The sequence below is a fragment of the Canis lupus genome, chromosome 2 (genome assembly GCF_003254725.2).
Source record: "Canis lupus dingo isolate Sandy chromosome 2, ASM325472v2, whole genome shotgun sequence".
Taxonomy (NCBI): Eukaryota; Metazoa; Chordata; class Mammalia; order Carnivora; family Canidae; genus Canis; species Canis lupus.
Genome location: NC_064244.1, coordinates 44,766,263 through 44,784,556, shown reverse-complemented (window position 1 = coordinate 44,784,556; position 18,294 = coordinate 44,766,263). Strand labels below are relative to the sequence as shown.

The 18,294-nt window shown below is 37.8% G+C and overlaps 1 protein-coding gene and 1 long non-coding RNA gene across 34 annotated transcripts in view; one reads left to right on the top strand and one right to left on the bottom strand.

The window, feature by feature from the left end:
- Positions 1-18,294, top strand: part of PDE4D (phosphodiesterase 4D) — a 1,438,885-nt gene that overhangs the window by 1,118,776 nt on the left and 301,815 nt on the right. The window contains exon 4 of one of the 33 annotated variants that reach the window (XM_049097745.1): positions 16,108-17,393. The exons of the other annotated variants lie outside the window; for them this stretch is intronic. Coding sequence (XP_048953702.1) covers positions 16,108-17,308 — 1,201 coding nt within the window. The 3' untranslated portion in view covers positions 17,309-17,393. Of the gene's footprint in view, positions 1-16,107; positions 17,394-18,294 lie in introns of those variants that run through there. 33 annotated transcript variants of the gene reach the window in all.
- LOC112660654 (uncharacterized) overlaps positions 1-18,294 on the bottom strand; it is a 70,214-nt gene that overhangs the window by 34,054 nt on the left and 17,866 nt on the right. The window lies entirely within an intron of this gene.

Below are 18,294 nucleotides of genomic sequence, written 5' to 3'. Positions count from 1 at the left end.
CCTTATTTTGCAAATGAAGAAACATCAGAAAGATTAAACAGTTTGTTCAGTTTCTCATCCAAGTGTGTAGGAATTCTAAGACCAGAAATCAGATTTCCTGGCTCTTGATCTACAGAACTTTTTCCAGAATGTCATACTGTTCCCCCATTTCTTTGTCTTATAGTTTGAAAAAAAATGAGTAGTTTAAGAATCCCAGTAAAACGGGCGATGCTTTTGAAAAACATTTAGAGTAATTTTAGATAATTTTAGTTCTCACTAAAGTAGAAGGTGAAACACATTATATTAACTGCGGACTAGGTTAAGTAAGTGCATGTAGCTTGGTTCTGGTTTCTTAATTTTCATCTCTTGGCTGGCTAATGTGTACACCTTGACAGGACAAGTCTCAAGTGCTCTCTTGCTTTGCTCGCTTTGCTTTTTTAAGGGAACTCATTTGTACTTGTTTATCATCTCCTTTCACTCAGTCCCAGAAGCTGTGTGCTAATTATTGACCCGGGCAAGCATCAAAGAGGACAAAGGCAGATAAAATTGAAGTGCTCTTTATGTGGAATCAAAATGTATTTTCCATTTTTCAGAAGGAACAAGGCATTTTTAGCTGTGGGTTCAGAAACCATTCACTTGTATGAGCACTTGAGTTTCTGCTAAGAATCATAACTCAGTTTTTCAAAAAATGTTTTGATATTTCACTTATAGCCAGTTTCTTGGAGTATCGGTGTGTGTGTGTGTAATTTTTGCTTTCTGTATTAACATGTAAGAAAGAGCAGCATAATAATGTATTTATTCATTCCATAAATATTTCTCAAAGAGTTACCAAGAATGAAAAATAGTGATAAATATAGTAAGAAATGTTTATTTTTTTAAAAATTTATTTATTTATTTATGATAGACACAGAGAGAGAGAGAGAGGCAGAGACACAGGCAGAGGAGAAGCAGGCTCCATGCAGGCCCATCCCAGGATTCCAGGATCGCACCCTGGGCCAAAGGCAGGCGCCAAACCACTGAGCCACCCAGGGATCCCCCTAGTGGGAAATGTTTAGATGTAAAATTTCCTTATTATAGGACCTGACACATGATCAATGCTCCAGAAATACTTGTTAAACTGAAGTGGGCTATCCCATGAACTGTATCCCCCCACCCCCACTGTGTTATCTATTCAGGAAATTATGAAAATCAGAAAGGAATTTAAGAATTATCTCATATAGCCCTTTTGTTTTAAGAGATGAAGCAGGGGAGACCCAGGCAAATTATATGAATTTCCCAAGAACAGACATCTATTTAGGAGGATACTCTTTTCATCATCATGATGTGTTTTAGAGATTACACCTATGTCAGTGTCTACAGCATCATGGGAGAGGAGCTGATGAATGTCCTAGAAAAAGTATTACCTAATGAAAACAGAATGCATGCTGCAACTTTAATATTTTAGTAGCCACTTTCTTGCCAGGTGACATTTCTCAAGGCTTCTGGATTTGCTACAATATGATTCCTGTGATCATTTCATACTCAGCTTTTTAAAGGACTGTCACAGTTTCATTTTATTTTCTGGCCCAGGGGATAAATCAGTAGACTTTTATAGCCTTTTCCTCAAACACTCTGATTCTCTACATGGTACCACATTAATAATGTCTTCCTTTTCAGTTGTCATCAGGCCATGAAGCCTTCCAAGATTTTTTTTGTAATTCTTAGTTCTTTTACAGCTCCTATATACAAGAATGAATTGTTATTAGTACCAGTACAGTGAGGAAGATTGACAATGTGTTAGTTAGAATCTTTGTACCTGTAACAGAAAACTGTAACTCAACTGGCTTAAAATATAAGCAACCCTCAAATGGGAAGCTCAAGTCACTGTAAGTAATTCAATGACATTATCAAAGGCCTGAGTCCTGTCCACCATTAGTTTTTGCCATCCTCAAGTACTAGTAATTTATTTTTTTATTTTTTTGGCTTATTCTTCCATGATCTTAAGTGTCTGTCACAGCTGTAGCTATCAAATTCAGATAACTATGAGAGGTTAAAAAAAAAAAGAAAAAGAAAGGATATTCTCTTCTTTAAGTCTTTTAAGATGGAAACACATATTTCTTAAACAGACTTCCTATGTCTGACTTCTCTTCAACATCTCATTGTTCAGAATTGTATCCCATGTCCTCACCACAGAAATGGTACCTTCATGATTAGTTAGTACAGTCGGATTTCCCTCATGGGTTCTGGAACTGAGACTCACCTTCTTTATAAGTAAGTGCAGTGATGTGTGGATATTTGAATTTTGTATTAAGGGTCTAGTTGGAAGGAGAAATGGCTCTTGATGAGACCCCCTGTAGAATCAGCCCCAAGGTAATCAGAAATCAGGATAATAAGTGCTAGGGGAATCATCTAAGTCCAGGATGCAATAGAAACACACAAGAAAGGCACCTAGCTAGGCTTATGGGAGCAAAGGAGAGTCAGTGATCTTCTAAGGAAATTACTGACCTAAGATATAAAGGACAAGAAGATAACCAAGACAATGGTGATGAGAGGAGAAAGAGGATATCAGAATATCACGTGCAAGTGACTGGGGATAAGAGAGAACGTAGTGGGTTTATGAGATGCAGAAAATTCAGTTTGCTTAACATATAACATACAGGAGGGGTAACATCAATAAGAAATCAGACTAGAGAAGCATACTTAGCTAAGTAATAAAAGGTGTAATAAGTCATAAAGAAATATATACTTCATTTTACTATGGTGAGGAGCCAGTGAAAGATTTTAAGTAGCAAATGACATAATCAGATTTGCACTCAAAAAAAAAAAAAAAGAAAAGAAAAGAAAAATCTCTTTGGCTGCTGTAGGATATTGCTTATATATGATTAAGAGTGGAGGTAGGGAGAGATGAGAATCAATTACAATAATCCCAGGGAAAAAATGGTGATGGGGCTGTAGAGAGGCAGATAGAATTAATTGATATTTAGGAGTTCTGACTAAACAAGACTTGGTTAATAGGAGATGAGAGGAGTGGAGATCTGTAATCACTCAGATTTTTGACATGGCATCTAGGAAGCCTATTCTGTCTGAAATTCAAGAAAGATATTCCTGTTCTTAGGGTACTTTCGAGTGCTAAGGGATGTGTTCACCAGTAAGTGATGTAGACCATGCTAGAGGTACTATATAATTTGTTGATGGAGGTGCTAAGTAAAACAAGAGACAGATATGGTTTAGAAAAAGAAATGCTTCTTCCCAAGTGGTAAAAGAATGGGAGAATCTGAAATTAGACAAATGGGAATTGTAGAGGGATAGGAACACTGCACTCTCCATGAGGCATGGCAATTCACTGGGTTGCTAGGGCAAGTTCAAATGGGTACAATAAAATGCAGTTTGTATTGGTCACAACACCCGGGATACCAACAAAAAAAAATTATATGTATTACCTGTAATGATCTTTATCGCAAGGTGTGTTAGTTAGCTATAGATACAGTAATGCTACATAACAACCAGCCGTAAAATATCAGTAGCATGTAACAATAAAGCATTTGTGTCTTGCTCATGGGTCTGCTTGTGGGCTGGGGTGACGCTGCTTCAGGCTGCAGGCTATCTTCATGTTTGTTTTTTGTGTTTCTCCTTCTTGAATCAAGAGTCTCCCAGGGTCTGTTCTTCTCAGAGAACTCCCAGGGTGACAAGTAGAAATACTTTATAACATGTAAGGCCTCCATTTGAAATAAGCAGTATCACTTGTGCCCACATTCTGTTGGTTGGAACTTGTAATATGGCCAAGCTTGATATCATTCAGAGTTGGCAGGAGAGGGGGAGAGCAGGGAAGGCAATAGATAATTGGCTGGAAAATAATTTGCTGAATAATAATCTAATCTGTGACACAAAGATAGATAGAAACTTGAGATGTCATGGGATTTGACCCATATGCCCCACAGTTCCTGAAACACCAGGGTTCTCAACTAGGGAGTATCCATTTGGCTTCTTAGACAATAATCAGGAGAGGAACCAAATTTGAGTGACCTCCCTTTTTTGCCCTATACTAATGCCTTCCAAAGGGATGACAGGAACACATAACTGCTCATTGAGCTGATTAATTATTGGTCAGAATCAGAACCAGATACTTCACGAGTATCTCATGGTAATGATTAGTTTTGCTTAGTTTCAGGCAACAGTATCAGTCTATTCCTCTAGGACTAGTTAGAGGCTAATGTTACTTCCTCCACAACACCACATGTGAGTGAAAAGAACTAAAACAATGATTTCATTATTTTCCTTAATATGTAGTTTTTGGACTACTTCTAAAAATCTAGCACATTTCTGAAAGCCAAGCTAGACCTTGTGCTGATTATTATATTAGTAATGTGTTTTAATTATCTCTCAGAAAATATGTGGCCTATGGAAATAACATAATTTTCCCATCATGGCATAGCTTAGTTGCATATGTTAGACTTGACAGACTTCCTCAAACTATGCTATCTCTAAATCTCTCCTTAACTGCTGCATAAGAAAGAGATTTTAGCCATTTTTTAGTTTCTACATTGAAGATACGTGACTACAATTGCATTAATTGATCCATGAATTCTCAAGCCCAAATAGTCTCATGGTAGTTAAGTAGAACTTCTATGTGTGTGTCCTGTTTTTAGAATATCATCTTTTAATATGGATACTGGTAACATAGTCATAAAATATGCCAGGGGAGTTCACTTCTTGTTTCTCTCTACTTCCCAAATTTCACTGAGCACCTTTCTCAATTCATTCTATGCTGCTAGCAATGAACAGTGACTCAAAAAGACCACATACAATGGGAAAAAAAGTAGTTTCTTTCCAGGTATAGCTCTCTTCTGAGGTTCCTTTTCATACCAATGAGACAGTAATATGTGATTTCTTCTCTTCTCTCCATCCCATAGACATTTCAGAGCAAAGCTCTGGCTTTTTGATTATTTTTCCATTGCAGACTCTTCTTCATGTTGGAGGACTTATATAGAGAGAGACGAAAGAACAGGGGAAACATGAAAATAAGAAGATGACCAAGAGGGCATATTTAAAAAATATATTCATGCTTAATCTTTCACAAATTAAGTCTTCCTGAGACCCTTAAATATTAATTGTTCAAGGGATCGTGCTTGAAAAATCAGATTCCAGCTCTGAGCCGAAGTATTTTGTCCAGGCAGCCAATACATCTGAGGATTCATCACTGTACCTATCATAGGAGGAGGTCTTAGTCAAAGCCAGTTTCCTGGAGTGCTCTCCCAGGGAGCAGGATAGGACATGTAATCTAGGTAACCTAGCAGATGTGCTTTGATAACCTATGAGAGTGCCATGGGATAGAGGAATAAGAGTAGAAGAGAAGTCAGAAGAGGGTATGAAAGCACAATAGACATAATAAATGGGGACCAAACAAGGTACAGATAGAGTCAGGTCAAGTTTAATATGAACATTGTGAAACTCTGTTCTATCCTTGAGTTAAGTACTTTCCTGCTGGGGTGAGTCCTTAGAGTAGCAGACTTTGGAGATCAAAGAACTTTAAATTATTCTATTTGCTACAAATAAATTTATCAGTTGAAAAAATAGTAGACTACTTAGTTGGTTTGTCATAATAAAAAAATTAACAAACCCAATGAATCATTGCTGCTCAATTGGTTGGTGGATTGTTTGGAGAGTGAATAAACAAAAAGTATGGAAGAGAAGGAAGCAGAATGACTAGAAATGAAAGAGGAAATGAAGCAAGGGAGGGAGATCAGGAAGGAAAATATGAGCTCTGATTTTAGTGGTTTTGAAAACTGTTATTTATCATTGATAAATTATATCCTCTTAATCAAATCTTGTATCACTTTTTTTCAATCTTTACAACTTAGATTCATCACAACTCAATAGTTATTGGAGTTTAAATAGGTCATTAACAATGTTAGTAGCTCAAAGGTTTTTTACAGGTTGCTGAAGACAAAATATGGGTAACAAATTATATCAAATAAGTATAATTACAAGTAAATGCTTTTAAGTTAAAATTCAATAAGTTATTACTAAAAATATTTCACCCTACTTTCCCCTTGCTTAAAACCTTCTCATAAATAATGCCTTATAGAGTGTCTATAAAGTCTGGAAACACAGATAAGTTTATATTTTAATAGAATAAAGATGCCTTTTTGATATTATGTGTAGTCATCTCAGTTTCTAGACTAAATGTCAAGAATTGTTCTAAGTGCTTTACATGTGTTAATTCATTTAGGCTTAGTTAGTATTTCTTTCTTTTTTTTTTTCTTAGTTAGTATTTCTCTAGCCTTATCAACACTTCACCCCTAACAAGTCAGTTTGCCTTCTCTCTCTCTCTCTCTCTCTCTCTCGCACTTGGAATTCTAAAGCATGAGAGCACAAGATTGGCCACAAAAATTCAGAAAGATGTGTCTGGGGATGTCATCAGGACTATCCTGGCATTTGTGGGTAGGGGCCAGGTGGCTCTTCACTAATCCTTGATGGTGATATTTCATTGCTTTTAAGTGTTGGGGGCTGGGGGCAGGATAGATTTTTGTTTTATTTTACTCTTTGATCTCCCTCTTGATACCTGCAGAAATGGCTCAGCGTTTAGAAGATATCCTCCCACCTCTGCATTTGGAAAAATACATCTTGAAACCATCTGATATGGAAAATTTAAAGTAGTTGAAAACCTTTCTATAACATTTGTAAAAATAATTTCAAAACAAAGTACTTTTTGCTTTCCCAGCAGAATTTTAACTGTGCTTGTATAAGTATTGCAAGTACATAAACTCTGTAAGTCAGTAAATCTAACAGAAAAAACTGTATCAGAGACTGTAAGTATAGATCACCTTAAAAACATTAGTAACATCTATTCTATGCAGACTTGGTTGATATTTTACCCACACAAAAGAGAAAACAGAATCGTGGCTGAAATTTCTATAGGACCAGCCTAAAGCCAGCCATAGCTGTGTCTTTTCCATGATTTCTCCTCATCAATGGAAAATTACTCTCAGCTGAGCTGGAGTCTACAGACTGTGCGCAAATGTCTGTTTCCTTTCCACAACTGAGTGTTTGAAACTCTTTTCAATTGGTAAAATTACCATTAAAGGTCAGAGATTAGTTTTTCATGCATGATGGATTCCATTTGCTTTAAAAGTATTATACCAGGAGGGCAGACTTTGTTTTCTGAGTTTAGAGCCAAATTAGAATTCAAATAGTCACAGTTTGAGTCAACTCCAAACCATTTCGTTTCATTTATTTTCCCTTGGCAAAATGATATATTTTTTTTAAATGGGGAAGAAGGGCTTCTGGAAAAAAAAATGTATATATATTCTCCCATATTTGAAATTAGCATGCAATCTAAGGATCCTGAACATCAGTTCCACGATGGAGTTTAACTTGTCTTCAATAGATTCTAAGCACTTTGAAAGCAGGACTTTGTGTTTTAAATAAAATACCCTTCATAGTTAATGACTTGTTCTCTTTTTCCTGTGTGTTGTCTTAACTAACGACTGCCCAAAATGAATATAAAGACTATATTCTTCTGTTTTCTTAAAAATAAAAGAATTCCTCAACTTTATGACTGGTAATCAAAGATCATAAAAATTAATCTACATGTAGATTGAGCTAAAATATTATAACATCTACAGCCATTTTGTGCAAAAAGAGGCTAGGCTTACATATTTTGTTTCCAAAACATGCTCTTGTTAATTACAAACATACACACATCCAGAAACTATAGAGCAAGAAGTGTGAAAAAAATCTTTGCCAATCATTCTAACACAAGTACACAATAATTATAGTTGACATTTTAAAAATATTTATGTATTTTCTTTTTTCTGTGATTATAATCAATCTAGAAATGTAATTTTTGGCTCTGCTTCATTGACTACAAGAGAATTCCCCTCTTTCAGAATCTTTTTCTTATTTTAATGACTTCTTTGGTACACTTCAGTTAAACAATTTCAGTTTAATTCTACTGCATATATTCTATAAGTTAATGCCTATCAGGGAACAGATTTTTCTTTTGAAAATGGAGGAAAATGCAGAGAATTTTGTGATTTTAATCAATTCATGGCTGCATGTCAAAAAATTGTCTTATATCCTTGCCAGTTTATGTGTCTGAAGTTACATGATGTAAGCACATTACTCAACTGTACTATACCTCAATATCCTCATCTGTAAAATGTGGATACTATACAGAGTCGGTAGTGACTAACTACTGTATTGTTATTGTTAGTATTATTTTTAGTCTAAAATTTCCTCTAATTTGACAGAAAAGACAGTTTGAAACAATGCACTGGATTTGTTAGTAAACCGTGTGACATTTATTGAAATGCCTTCAGTATCTCCCAGACTCGAAGAAATTGTGACTTAAACTGAAATGTTTCTTATGTATTCCTTCTCAAGGCATATGCCATTAATTAGTTTAGAAATTCATCCCTTTCTTATTTGTCAAAACTCTACTATTCCAGACTTATTTTATATAAACAGGAGAACCATCTTTAAAGGAAAAAGGCAGATCAGTGACAACCAAAATTCCACATGCTCTTTAATCTTGCTGCCTTCCAAGATGCTAACATTGGACACCTTAGATGCACATCTGCTTTGATTTGAGGAATAACTGAGTCTGAGTCAATCGTCATCACAGAGGGTCTGGAAATATCAGAAGGTGGTACAAAGAGTTTATAATAAGCCAGTCCGCTCCTAGCTCTGAGAATACTCAGCTTCATAACCTCAAGGGAACTACATGGAAAAAAATGAAAGGAAATGCTTTGGGCTTTAGAGCTTTTCATTTCCTGTGAGCAGCACATCCCCTGCCCTTCTCTACCCATATCCCCATGTCCTCACATCGTGTCTTCCCACAAATTGTCTGCCTGTGCTTGATTCAGTCTTGAGTTGTTGATGACTGTAAAAAAACAGGTTAAGTCAGGCGTAAGTTGACTCTGTTGCCTGAAGGGGCTGTGACCCTTTGTTAGACCAACAGTCCTGTAATTTGCAGTGTCATATTATGCTGCAGAGATGTATAAAGTACGATGGACCTAAAATGTATCTCCCTAATTGAAAAGGAAGCCTGGTGGTCCCCTGTACAGGTGCGACTATCTAAGCATAGCAATGTGTTAATTGATTTTGATAAAGAGTTGAAAAAAATCACTAACTGGCCTCCCTCCCATTGACTAAAGAAGGCAGATAACACATGTACACTGCCTCCGTTCACCTCCTCTAGTGAGTGTTATGAATGCAGCTACTTCTGAAGGGCCAGAATGGGGCCTTCTCAAAACCCTCCTTGGCTGGGGTCTCCCTTCCTGCCAGTTGCTGTCCACCAAGCCAGTAGGTGCTCTCAATGTCTAGACAAGTGCCAGAGATATCTCCTTTGGCTGAGATGTGTGCTGGCCTAGTAGAAGCAGCTGGTATGTGAAGAGGGAGTATCACCAGCCACCAGGTCTCAAATTATCAGCATGGCTTGGCAACTGACAGGATGGTACCTGCCTGTTCTATAGCACTGAGGCCATGACTAGTGAGTGTTTCTTGAGTGACCGTAGTCTCAATCCCTAAGTAGACTTGGAAATACTCCAGTGAGACAGCACTTGAACTTGGCATTAGTGTCTAGGGATGTGCTTTCTCATTTCTCTAGGTCTGCCTGTGTATAAGGTAGCAGATATTTTCATAGAGCCAAGAAAGACAGGTGTCCAGTTGTTATCCTCGCATCTGTTCTCCTCAGTTCAGTCACTGTGCCAGTGTTCACAGCCATCATCAATTAAGTTTGGTGAAGACTGCTTCCTCCATCCACAACTGAAACTGACACTAACCACATTCTAGAGTTCATTATGCAAAGCTATCTGTTGGTAAGTTAATAGGGAGTTTTGAAAAATTAACTGGATATAGTGCCTTTTCCTCTTCCATGTAAGCTAGATGATATCCCCATTCCTCCCTCTACCTGAGTATAGTGTGAATGCAAATCAGCAGCAAGATGGAAATTTACTCTGAGCTTTATGATGTTTTTAACCTGCTCAAGTACCTTATCGTTTATACATTTCCTTCTTCCCCATTTCTAACCCAAGATACAGTTTCCATCACCTGCTCTAGACCATAATCGTCTATTTTTTCCAGCTCGACTGAGGTATAATTGACAAACAAAAATTGTGTGTGTTTAAGGCATACAATGAATTAGCTTTATATGCTTATACATACTAAAAAGATTTCCATAGTTAATGAGCACATCCATCACCTTACAGTTCCCTCCCCCTACTTTGTGTGCCTGTGTGGAGAAATCACTTTATGATCTACTCTCTCAGTGAATTTCACTTATAAAGAACAGCATGCACCATAGTCACCATGCTTCACATTAGATCTCCAGAACTCATTCATCCTGTAAGTGAAAGTTCCCATGCTTTGACTGGCCTGTTTCCATTTTCCCCACTCCCCAGGCTTTAGTAACTATTACTGTACTTTCTGTTTCCAAGAAAGTCTTCCCAGTTCATCAACATGATCTCTAATGTCAGGATTTCTTTCTTTCATAAAGCTTTATAATATTCCATCGTGCTATGTACATTTTCTTTATCCAGTCATCTGTCAATGGAGATAGATTGTTTCCATGTCTTGGCTCTTGTGGATAATGCTGTGATGGACATAGGAGTACAGATATCTCTTCAAGACAGTGATTTCATTTCCTTTCAATGTATATACCCTGTACTCTAGTGGGATTCCTGGATCATATGGTGATTCTATTTTTTGAGGAAACTCTGTACTGCTTTCCATGTGGCTGCATTATATTCTCACCAAGAGTGCATAAGTGTTCCCTTTTCCCCACATACTTGCCAACACTTATCTCTTGATTTTTTGATAAAAATCAGTCTAACAGGTATGAGGTGATAACTCACTGTGATTTTGATTTGTATTTCCCTGATGACTAGTGATGTCGAACACCTTTCCATGCACCTGTTGGCCATTTGTATGTCTTCTTTGGAAAAATGTCTATTCAGATTCTCTGCCTAATTTTTAACCAGATTATTTAAGGTTTTATCTTTTGAGTTGTAGGAGTTCCTCATATATTTTGAATGTTTACCCATCTCAGATACGTGGTTTGCAAATATTTTCTCCCATTCCGTAGGTTGCCTTCTCATTTTGTTGATGGTCTCCTTTGTTGTGCAGAAGCTTTTTAGTTTGATGTAGTCCCACTTATTTTTATTTTTGCTTTTGTTGCCTGTGCTTTGAGGGCCACATCTAAAAAATCATTGCCAGGACCAATGTCAGGATGCTCTTACCCTATTGCCAACTATTTAAGCTACTTCTATAAAACACATTTAGTATTCAAAGAAGGAGCTCAGATAATATTTCTTTAAAGGGCTAGCTTTAGTAAGCATAAACATGTAATAAAAAGTCATTTTCAGTATTTCATAAAACTTATGGCTGTATTAATTCCAAATCCAAATACAGATCCCCAATATGCCTTTGTGATCACAAATCCCCATAGATCTGAAGCTGCAAGCATTTGGAATGTGGGAGTTTCGGCCATTATCTTTATTCACCTTTTGGTCAAATATTTAAGTGATTATGAAAAGTCTGGAAACTTTTTACTCTTATTTTTTCTCTCATTTCTTTTCTCTCTCTCACATTCAAGCCACCTCAAAACTCCTATTTCTACTTAGCAAAACGGAGATTCAAATCACACCAAAATGTCTATTTGCTTCCCTCCCACCCCCTTAACGTTTAGAGTGGGCTTTTTCATTCCTAAGGATTTAGGGAGGAAAAGAGTCAAAAAGGTCCTTTACCGGGCTCAGACATCTGAAGAAAATCTGTCCTTTTTAAAAAATATATTTTTAAATATTTATTCATTTATTAGAAAGAGAGAGAGAGAGTGAGCAAGAGAGAGAGAAGGATCAGGAGGAGGGGCAGAAGCAGACCTCCCTGAGCAGAGCCCAACTCAACTCAATGCAGGCTGGACCCCAGGACTCCCGGACCATGACCTGAGCCAAAGGCAGATGCTTAACTGACTGAGCCACCCAGGCACCCCCAAAATCTGTCCTTTTTCCTCTCCCCAAGTTAGAATACTTGCTATAGATAATTGGAAATTCAGGAGCCATTCTGGCATATATCTGGCTTTTAAATAGTGTTCACTAATGACCAATATGAGTCTATGGTAGCTTCAGGTTTGGTGTTGTGTTTTTGTTTTGTTTTGTTTTGTTTTGTTTTGACAGTCAGACCTTATTAGAAAAGGGACATGATTTAGTCAGTAACTCTGAATTTAAGATTTTTTGCTGATTGATTGACAGTATTTTTAGTGTGTTCATTTTATTATGAGTAAAAATAATAGTAGAGGTGTGTGTGTATGTGTGCCTATTTCCATTTGTGTGTACTGGTGTCACATGTAAGAAAATATACTGATTTCAGAGTAACACTGACTCAAGCCTAGGCAAATGGGTTGAGATTTCCATTTCTTCTAGAAATAACACAGTCACTTGCTAATATATGATCTATCCATATGATACCCAAACACACACACACAGAAAAATAGTAAAGTGTATTTTCAGTTCATGCTGTAAGCCATGTGAAGCTGTAATTTTTTTTTTAATTTCACTGTTTCTCATTAACCTTCCTCTGTGGCATCCTAGTTCATATGTGTGTGCCAGAGATTGAAAAGGTTAAATGACAAAGAGAGGGGATATAGAGAAGAAAGGAGGGACTTGGGAAAACTTAGCAACTTATTAAATTAAAATGATACTAATTTCTATATTTGACAAAGAACAAACAAATAGGGACACCTGAGTGGCTCAGTGGTTGAGCATCTGCCTTTGGCTCAGGTCGTGATCCCAGGTCCATAATGGAGTCTCGCATCAGGCTCACTGCAGGGAATCTGCTTCTCCCTCTCCTATGTCTCTGCCTCTCTTTCTCTCTGTCTCTTATTAATAAATAAAATCTTAAAAAAAAAAAAAAGAACAAACAAATAGAAGAATCTCACTTTAACCAACGTTCATTTGTAGTTTCCAAGTCTCAAAATTCTTTGGTGTCACAAAATAGTGGAAGAACACGTTCTGGTCTAAGTTCCCCCAGAAATAGTCCCCAAGACAAGGAGTATAAGAAGTTTATTTAGAAAGTTCATATAGAAGTAAAGGGAGGGCACCTGAGTGGCTCAGTCAATTAAGCATCTGTCTTTGGCTCAGGTGGTGATCCCAGGGCCCTGGGATAGAGCCCACATCAGGTTTGCTGCTCTGTGTGGAGATTGCTTCTCCCTCTCCCTCTGCCTGACGCTTTGCCCATTGTTCTCTCTCTCTCTCTCTCTCTCTCTCTCTCTCTCTGTCAAATAAATAAATCTTAAAAAAAAAAAAAGAAGAAGAAGAAGAAGTAAAGGAGTGTGGGGAAGTGAGGCATAGAGTGGAAGGACACAAGTTGCGCATCATCAGGCCAGTTACCACAGTAGGAAAGTGATGCCCAGCCTCTCTGCCAGCCTCTGCAAGGCAGTGTGTGCAGGACTCCTCAGGGTTATCCCATCCAAGGGGTGAGGAAGCTGGAGTACTTACCTGCCAACTCCCCCATCCATCACCTGTTTCTGGGGATCATTAACAACTCCCCGCTTCTGGTTTCCGTATCTATAGGCTAAGCATGTAAATTTGGCCAGAAAATAGCCCTTAAGCAGAGACTCATGGGTATTTAAAAAAAGAAAAATTCCAAAAACCCTCAGTCATGGAGTTGTAGGTTTTTGGAGTAACCAATTGTAAGAAAACCAGTTTTAAGGGTCACAGTCACTGAGTCAATTTTATCTGTATGTGTGTATGAGTATGAGTATTATAAATCAAGGCCTCTCTTGGTTCTGTGTGTTTGAAAAATTTATAAAGAACTATTACTGTTTTTGTATTGGTATTTAGGCATTTGAATGTAACACCAAAGGTGATCTTAATATAGAAAAATTTGTTTTATTTATCACAAAATCAGACGTACAGTTACAGGTTTATTTGAAGTTCTCTATAGATTGCCATTTGAAATAAGAGCTTTCAGGGATTCCTGGGTGGCTTAGTGGTTGAGCATCTATCTGCCTTTGGCTCAGAGCATGATCCTGGAGTCTCAGGATCAAGTCCCGCACTGGTTCCCTACAGAGACCTTGCTTCTCCTCCCCCTTCCTGTGTGTCTGCCTCTCTCTCTCTGTGACTCTCATGAATAAATAAATAAAATCTTTAAAAAATAAAAATAAAAAATAAGAGCTTCCATAGGGTGAGAGGTAAAGGTAATCTTCTACAAGCTGTTTAATTATAAGGAGCTTTAAAAATACTTTATCATATCATAAACCTTCCAAACAAAGTGATTAATCGTCTTCTGAAATCTGTAGGTATGTTTCTTAAATGTCACTCTCAATTACCACTTCTAGAGTTAAGTGGTAAAACAGCTATTTCTCTACTGGCTTGAAATGTGGTTTCACCAGATATAAGATAAAACAACCATGTGGTTAATTGAGCTTTTTCTTAATTTTGGAAGAAAAAATGCAATGTTCTACTTATGAGTAATTTAAGGACTTTAAGAAGTTCTCTGAAATCATTTCAGCAATAAGGCAAAAACAGAGGCCCAAGATGCCAAACTCAGAGGGAAGTTAAAAGTTGCACCCACTCCTTAGGGCCTGACCACCTTCTACCACAGTTTTTTTGTGTGGTCTTCTACCCAAATCTCCAAAACCTCTTTTCTCATACATTGTCACCCCCACCAACCCTAAAGCGCCCATTCCAGTTTTATTAGAAAGTTCTTCATAAAACCCCAATCTCTTCATCAAGATTCCCTGATAGAATAACATTTTACTTTGCCGCAGGCACCTCCCCTGCCTTGCCTGTGCCTCTTGTCAAGAGAAATGCTTTCTCTTTTCTACCAGCTTTTAAGCCCTGTGTCTAAAAGGATCCCCAGCTCCTTGAAATCTTCTGACTGTCCACTTCACAAGGCATTTTCCTTCTCTACTTTCTTATCATAATATTCATGATCTGTGTCATTCACTCATTTGTCTACTTGCCCTGTATTTACCAAGGGTTTCCTATGTGCCAGGCACTGTGGTAGTTACTGGAGATGTAGGAAGATACAATACAGGCAATGCCCATGCTCATAGAACTCCTGTCCTAGAAGGTGAGACCTGTAATGAGGAACAAAAACATTTCTAATATCATAAGACCTTTGAAGTGAATAAAACACAGTAATGTCCTGTTTTTCATGGGCATACATCTTTTACCATCCATTTCTCTTTTTACTATAAACTCTCTGAAGCAATACTTCGTTTATTTATTTGTATCTACCACGGTAACTCATAAATATCTACTGATCGATCTTCATAAGTGTGTGATACTCATCTGAATAGATCATATTTGATCATGTGGGATTCATGTGAAGCTGGATTAAGTTGATGACGTCATAACTACAGCTGCTGTTGCAAGGAAAGACACATTTTACATTTGTGGGAGCCTTAGCCAATGTCACAGTTGGTAGATTTTCTTAGAAATTGTTACCTCTGAAGCCGTCATGCAGGTATATGACTTAGTTTCACTTTCAACTCTCTACTCTTTACTTGCTTTGACTGCTGTTCAACATAGTACTGGAAGTCCTAGCCTCAGCAATCAGACAACAAAAAGACATTAAAGGCATTCAAATTGGCAAAGAAGAAGTCAAACTCTCCCTCTTCGCCGATGACATGATACTCTACATAGAAAACCCAAAAGTCTCCACCCCAAGATTGCTAGAACTCATACAGCAATTCGGTAGCGTGGCAGGATACAAAATCAATGCCCAGAAGTCAGTGGCATTTCTATACACTAACAATGAGACTGAAGAAAGAGAAATTAAGGAGTCCATCCCATTTACAATTGCACCCAAAAGCATAAGATACCTAGGAATAAACCTCACCAAAGATGTAAAGGATCTATACCCTCAAAACTATAGAACACTTCTGAAAGAAATTGAGGAAGACACAAAGAGATGGAAAAATATTCCATGCTCATGGATTGGCAGAATTAATATTGTGAAAATGTCAATGTTACCCAGGGCAATATACACGTTTAATGCAATCCCTATCAAAATACCATGGACTTTCTTCAGAGAGTTAGAACAAATTATTTTAAGATTTGTGTGGAATCAGAAAAGACCCCGAATAGCCAGGGGAATTTTAAAAAAGAAAACCATATCTGGGGGCATCACAATGCCAGATTTCAGGTTGTACTACAAAGCTGTGGTCATCAAGACAGTGTGGTACTGGCACAAAAACAGACACATAGATCAGTGGAACAGAATAGAGAATCCAGAAGTGGACCCTGAACTTTATGGGCAACTAATATTCGATAAAGGAGGAAAGACTATCCATTGGAAGAAAGACAGTCTCTTCAATAAATGGTGCTGGGAAAATTGGACATCCACATGCAGAAGAATGAAACTAGACCACTCTCTTTCACCATACACAAAGATAAACTCAAAATGGATGAAAGATCTAAATGTGAGACAAGATTCCATCAAAATCCTAGAGAAGAACACAGGCAACACCCTTTTTGAACTCGGCCATAGTAACTTCTTGCAAGATACATCCACGAAGGCAAAAGAAACAAAAGCAAAAATGAACTATTGGGACTTCATCAAGATAAGAAGCTTTTGCACAGCAAAGGATACAGTCAACAAAACTCAAAGACAACCTACAGAATGGGAGAAGATATTTGCAAATGACATATCAGATAAAGGGCTAGTTTCCAAGATCTATAAAGAACTTATTAAACTCAACACCAAAGAAACAAACAATCCAATCATGAAATGGGCAAAAGACATGAACAGAAATCTCACAGAGGAAGACATAGACATGGCCAACACGCACATGAGAAAATGTTCTGCATCACTTGCCATCAGGGAAATACAAATCAAAACTACAATGAGATACCACCTCACACCAGTGAGAATGGGGAAAATTAACAAGGCAGGAAACAACAAATGTTGGAGAGGATGTGGAGAAAAGGGAACCCTCTTACACTGTTGGTGGGAATGTGAACTGGTGCAGCCACTCTGGAAAACTGTGTGGAGGTTCCTCAAAGAGTTAAAAGTAGACCTGCCCTACGACCCAGCAATTGCACTGTTGGGGATTTACCCCAAAGATACAAATGCAATGAAACGCCGGGACACCTGCACCCCGATGTTTATAGCAGCAATGGCCACGATAGCCAAACTGTGGAAGGAGCCTCGGTGTCCAACGAAAGATGAATGGATAAAGAAGATGTGGTTTATGTATACAATGGAATATTACTCAGCTATTAGAAATGACAAATACCCACCATTTGCTTCAACGTGGATGGAACTGGAGGGTATTATGCTGAGTGAAGTAAGTCAGTCGGAGAAGGACAAACATTATATGTTCTCATTCATTTGGGGACTATAAATAATAGTGAAAGGGAATATAAGGGAAGGGAGAAGAAATGTGTGGGAAATATCCGAAAGGGAGACAGAACGTAAAGACTGCTAACTCTGGGAAACGAACTAGGGGTGGTAGAAGGGGAGGAGGGCGGGGGGTGGGAGTGAATGGGTGACGGGCACTGGGTGTTATTCTGTATGTTAGTAAATTGAACACCAATAAAAAATAAATTAAAAATAAAAAAAAAAAAAAAAGAAATCAAAACAGACTATGCTGTCCCTTAATCCCCTAATCTCTGTTGACCCCTCCCACAACAACACATCAGACCTCCATCTCTCCTTTAGAAAGATCTGAAACCTTAAGTCACCTACTTATATTTAATTACACTTTCAGCCCTGTATTGATCTTTGTGATGGATATAAGGATGCCTTGAGTTCCCAGTTAATGAGGGCCCTGTATACAGTGCCTCAGGATGATACTTGATGACTCCAATTAGGTGAAAAGGTTTTGTTTATCAGCACAGAATTCTTCCTTTTGAATTATTATATGGCAGCTGACCCTGTCTAACCTCGTGAGTTTAACCTTTTTCTTAAATACTGGTGTGGGTGTGGGTGTGGGTGTGCGTGCGACACTTTACCAATTGCTTACAGAACCAGTTTTTGAATTAATATTTGGCAACACTGGGACACTTGGGTGGCTCAGTGGTTGAGTGCCTCCCTTCAGCCCAGGGCATGATCCTGGAGTCCCAGGATCGAGTCCCACATCAGGCTCCCTGCATGGAGCCTGCTTCTCTCTCTGCCTGTGTCTCTGCCTCTCTCTCTCTCTCTTTCTGTATCTCTCATGAATAAATAAATAAAATCTTTAAAAAAATTATTTGGCAACATCAACATCCATTGTAAAAAAGAAGAGCATCGTCCAAAAGAGTTAGGCCTCTGCAGACATCAATTTACAGCTACAAAAGAAAGAATAATTATAACTACTTTAGAGGGTCATTTTGAATTTGAGAAGAGAAA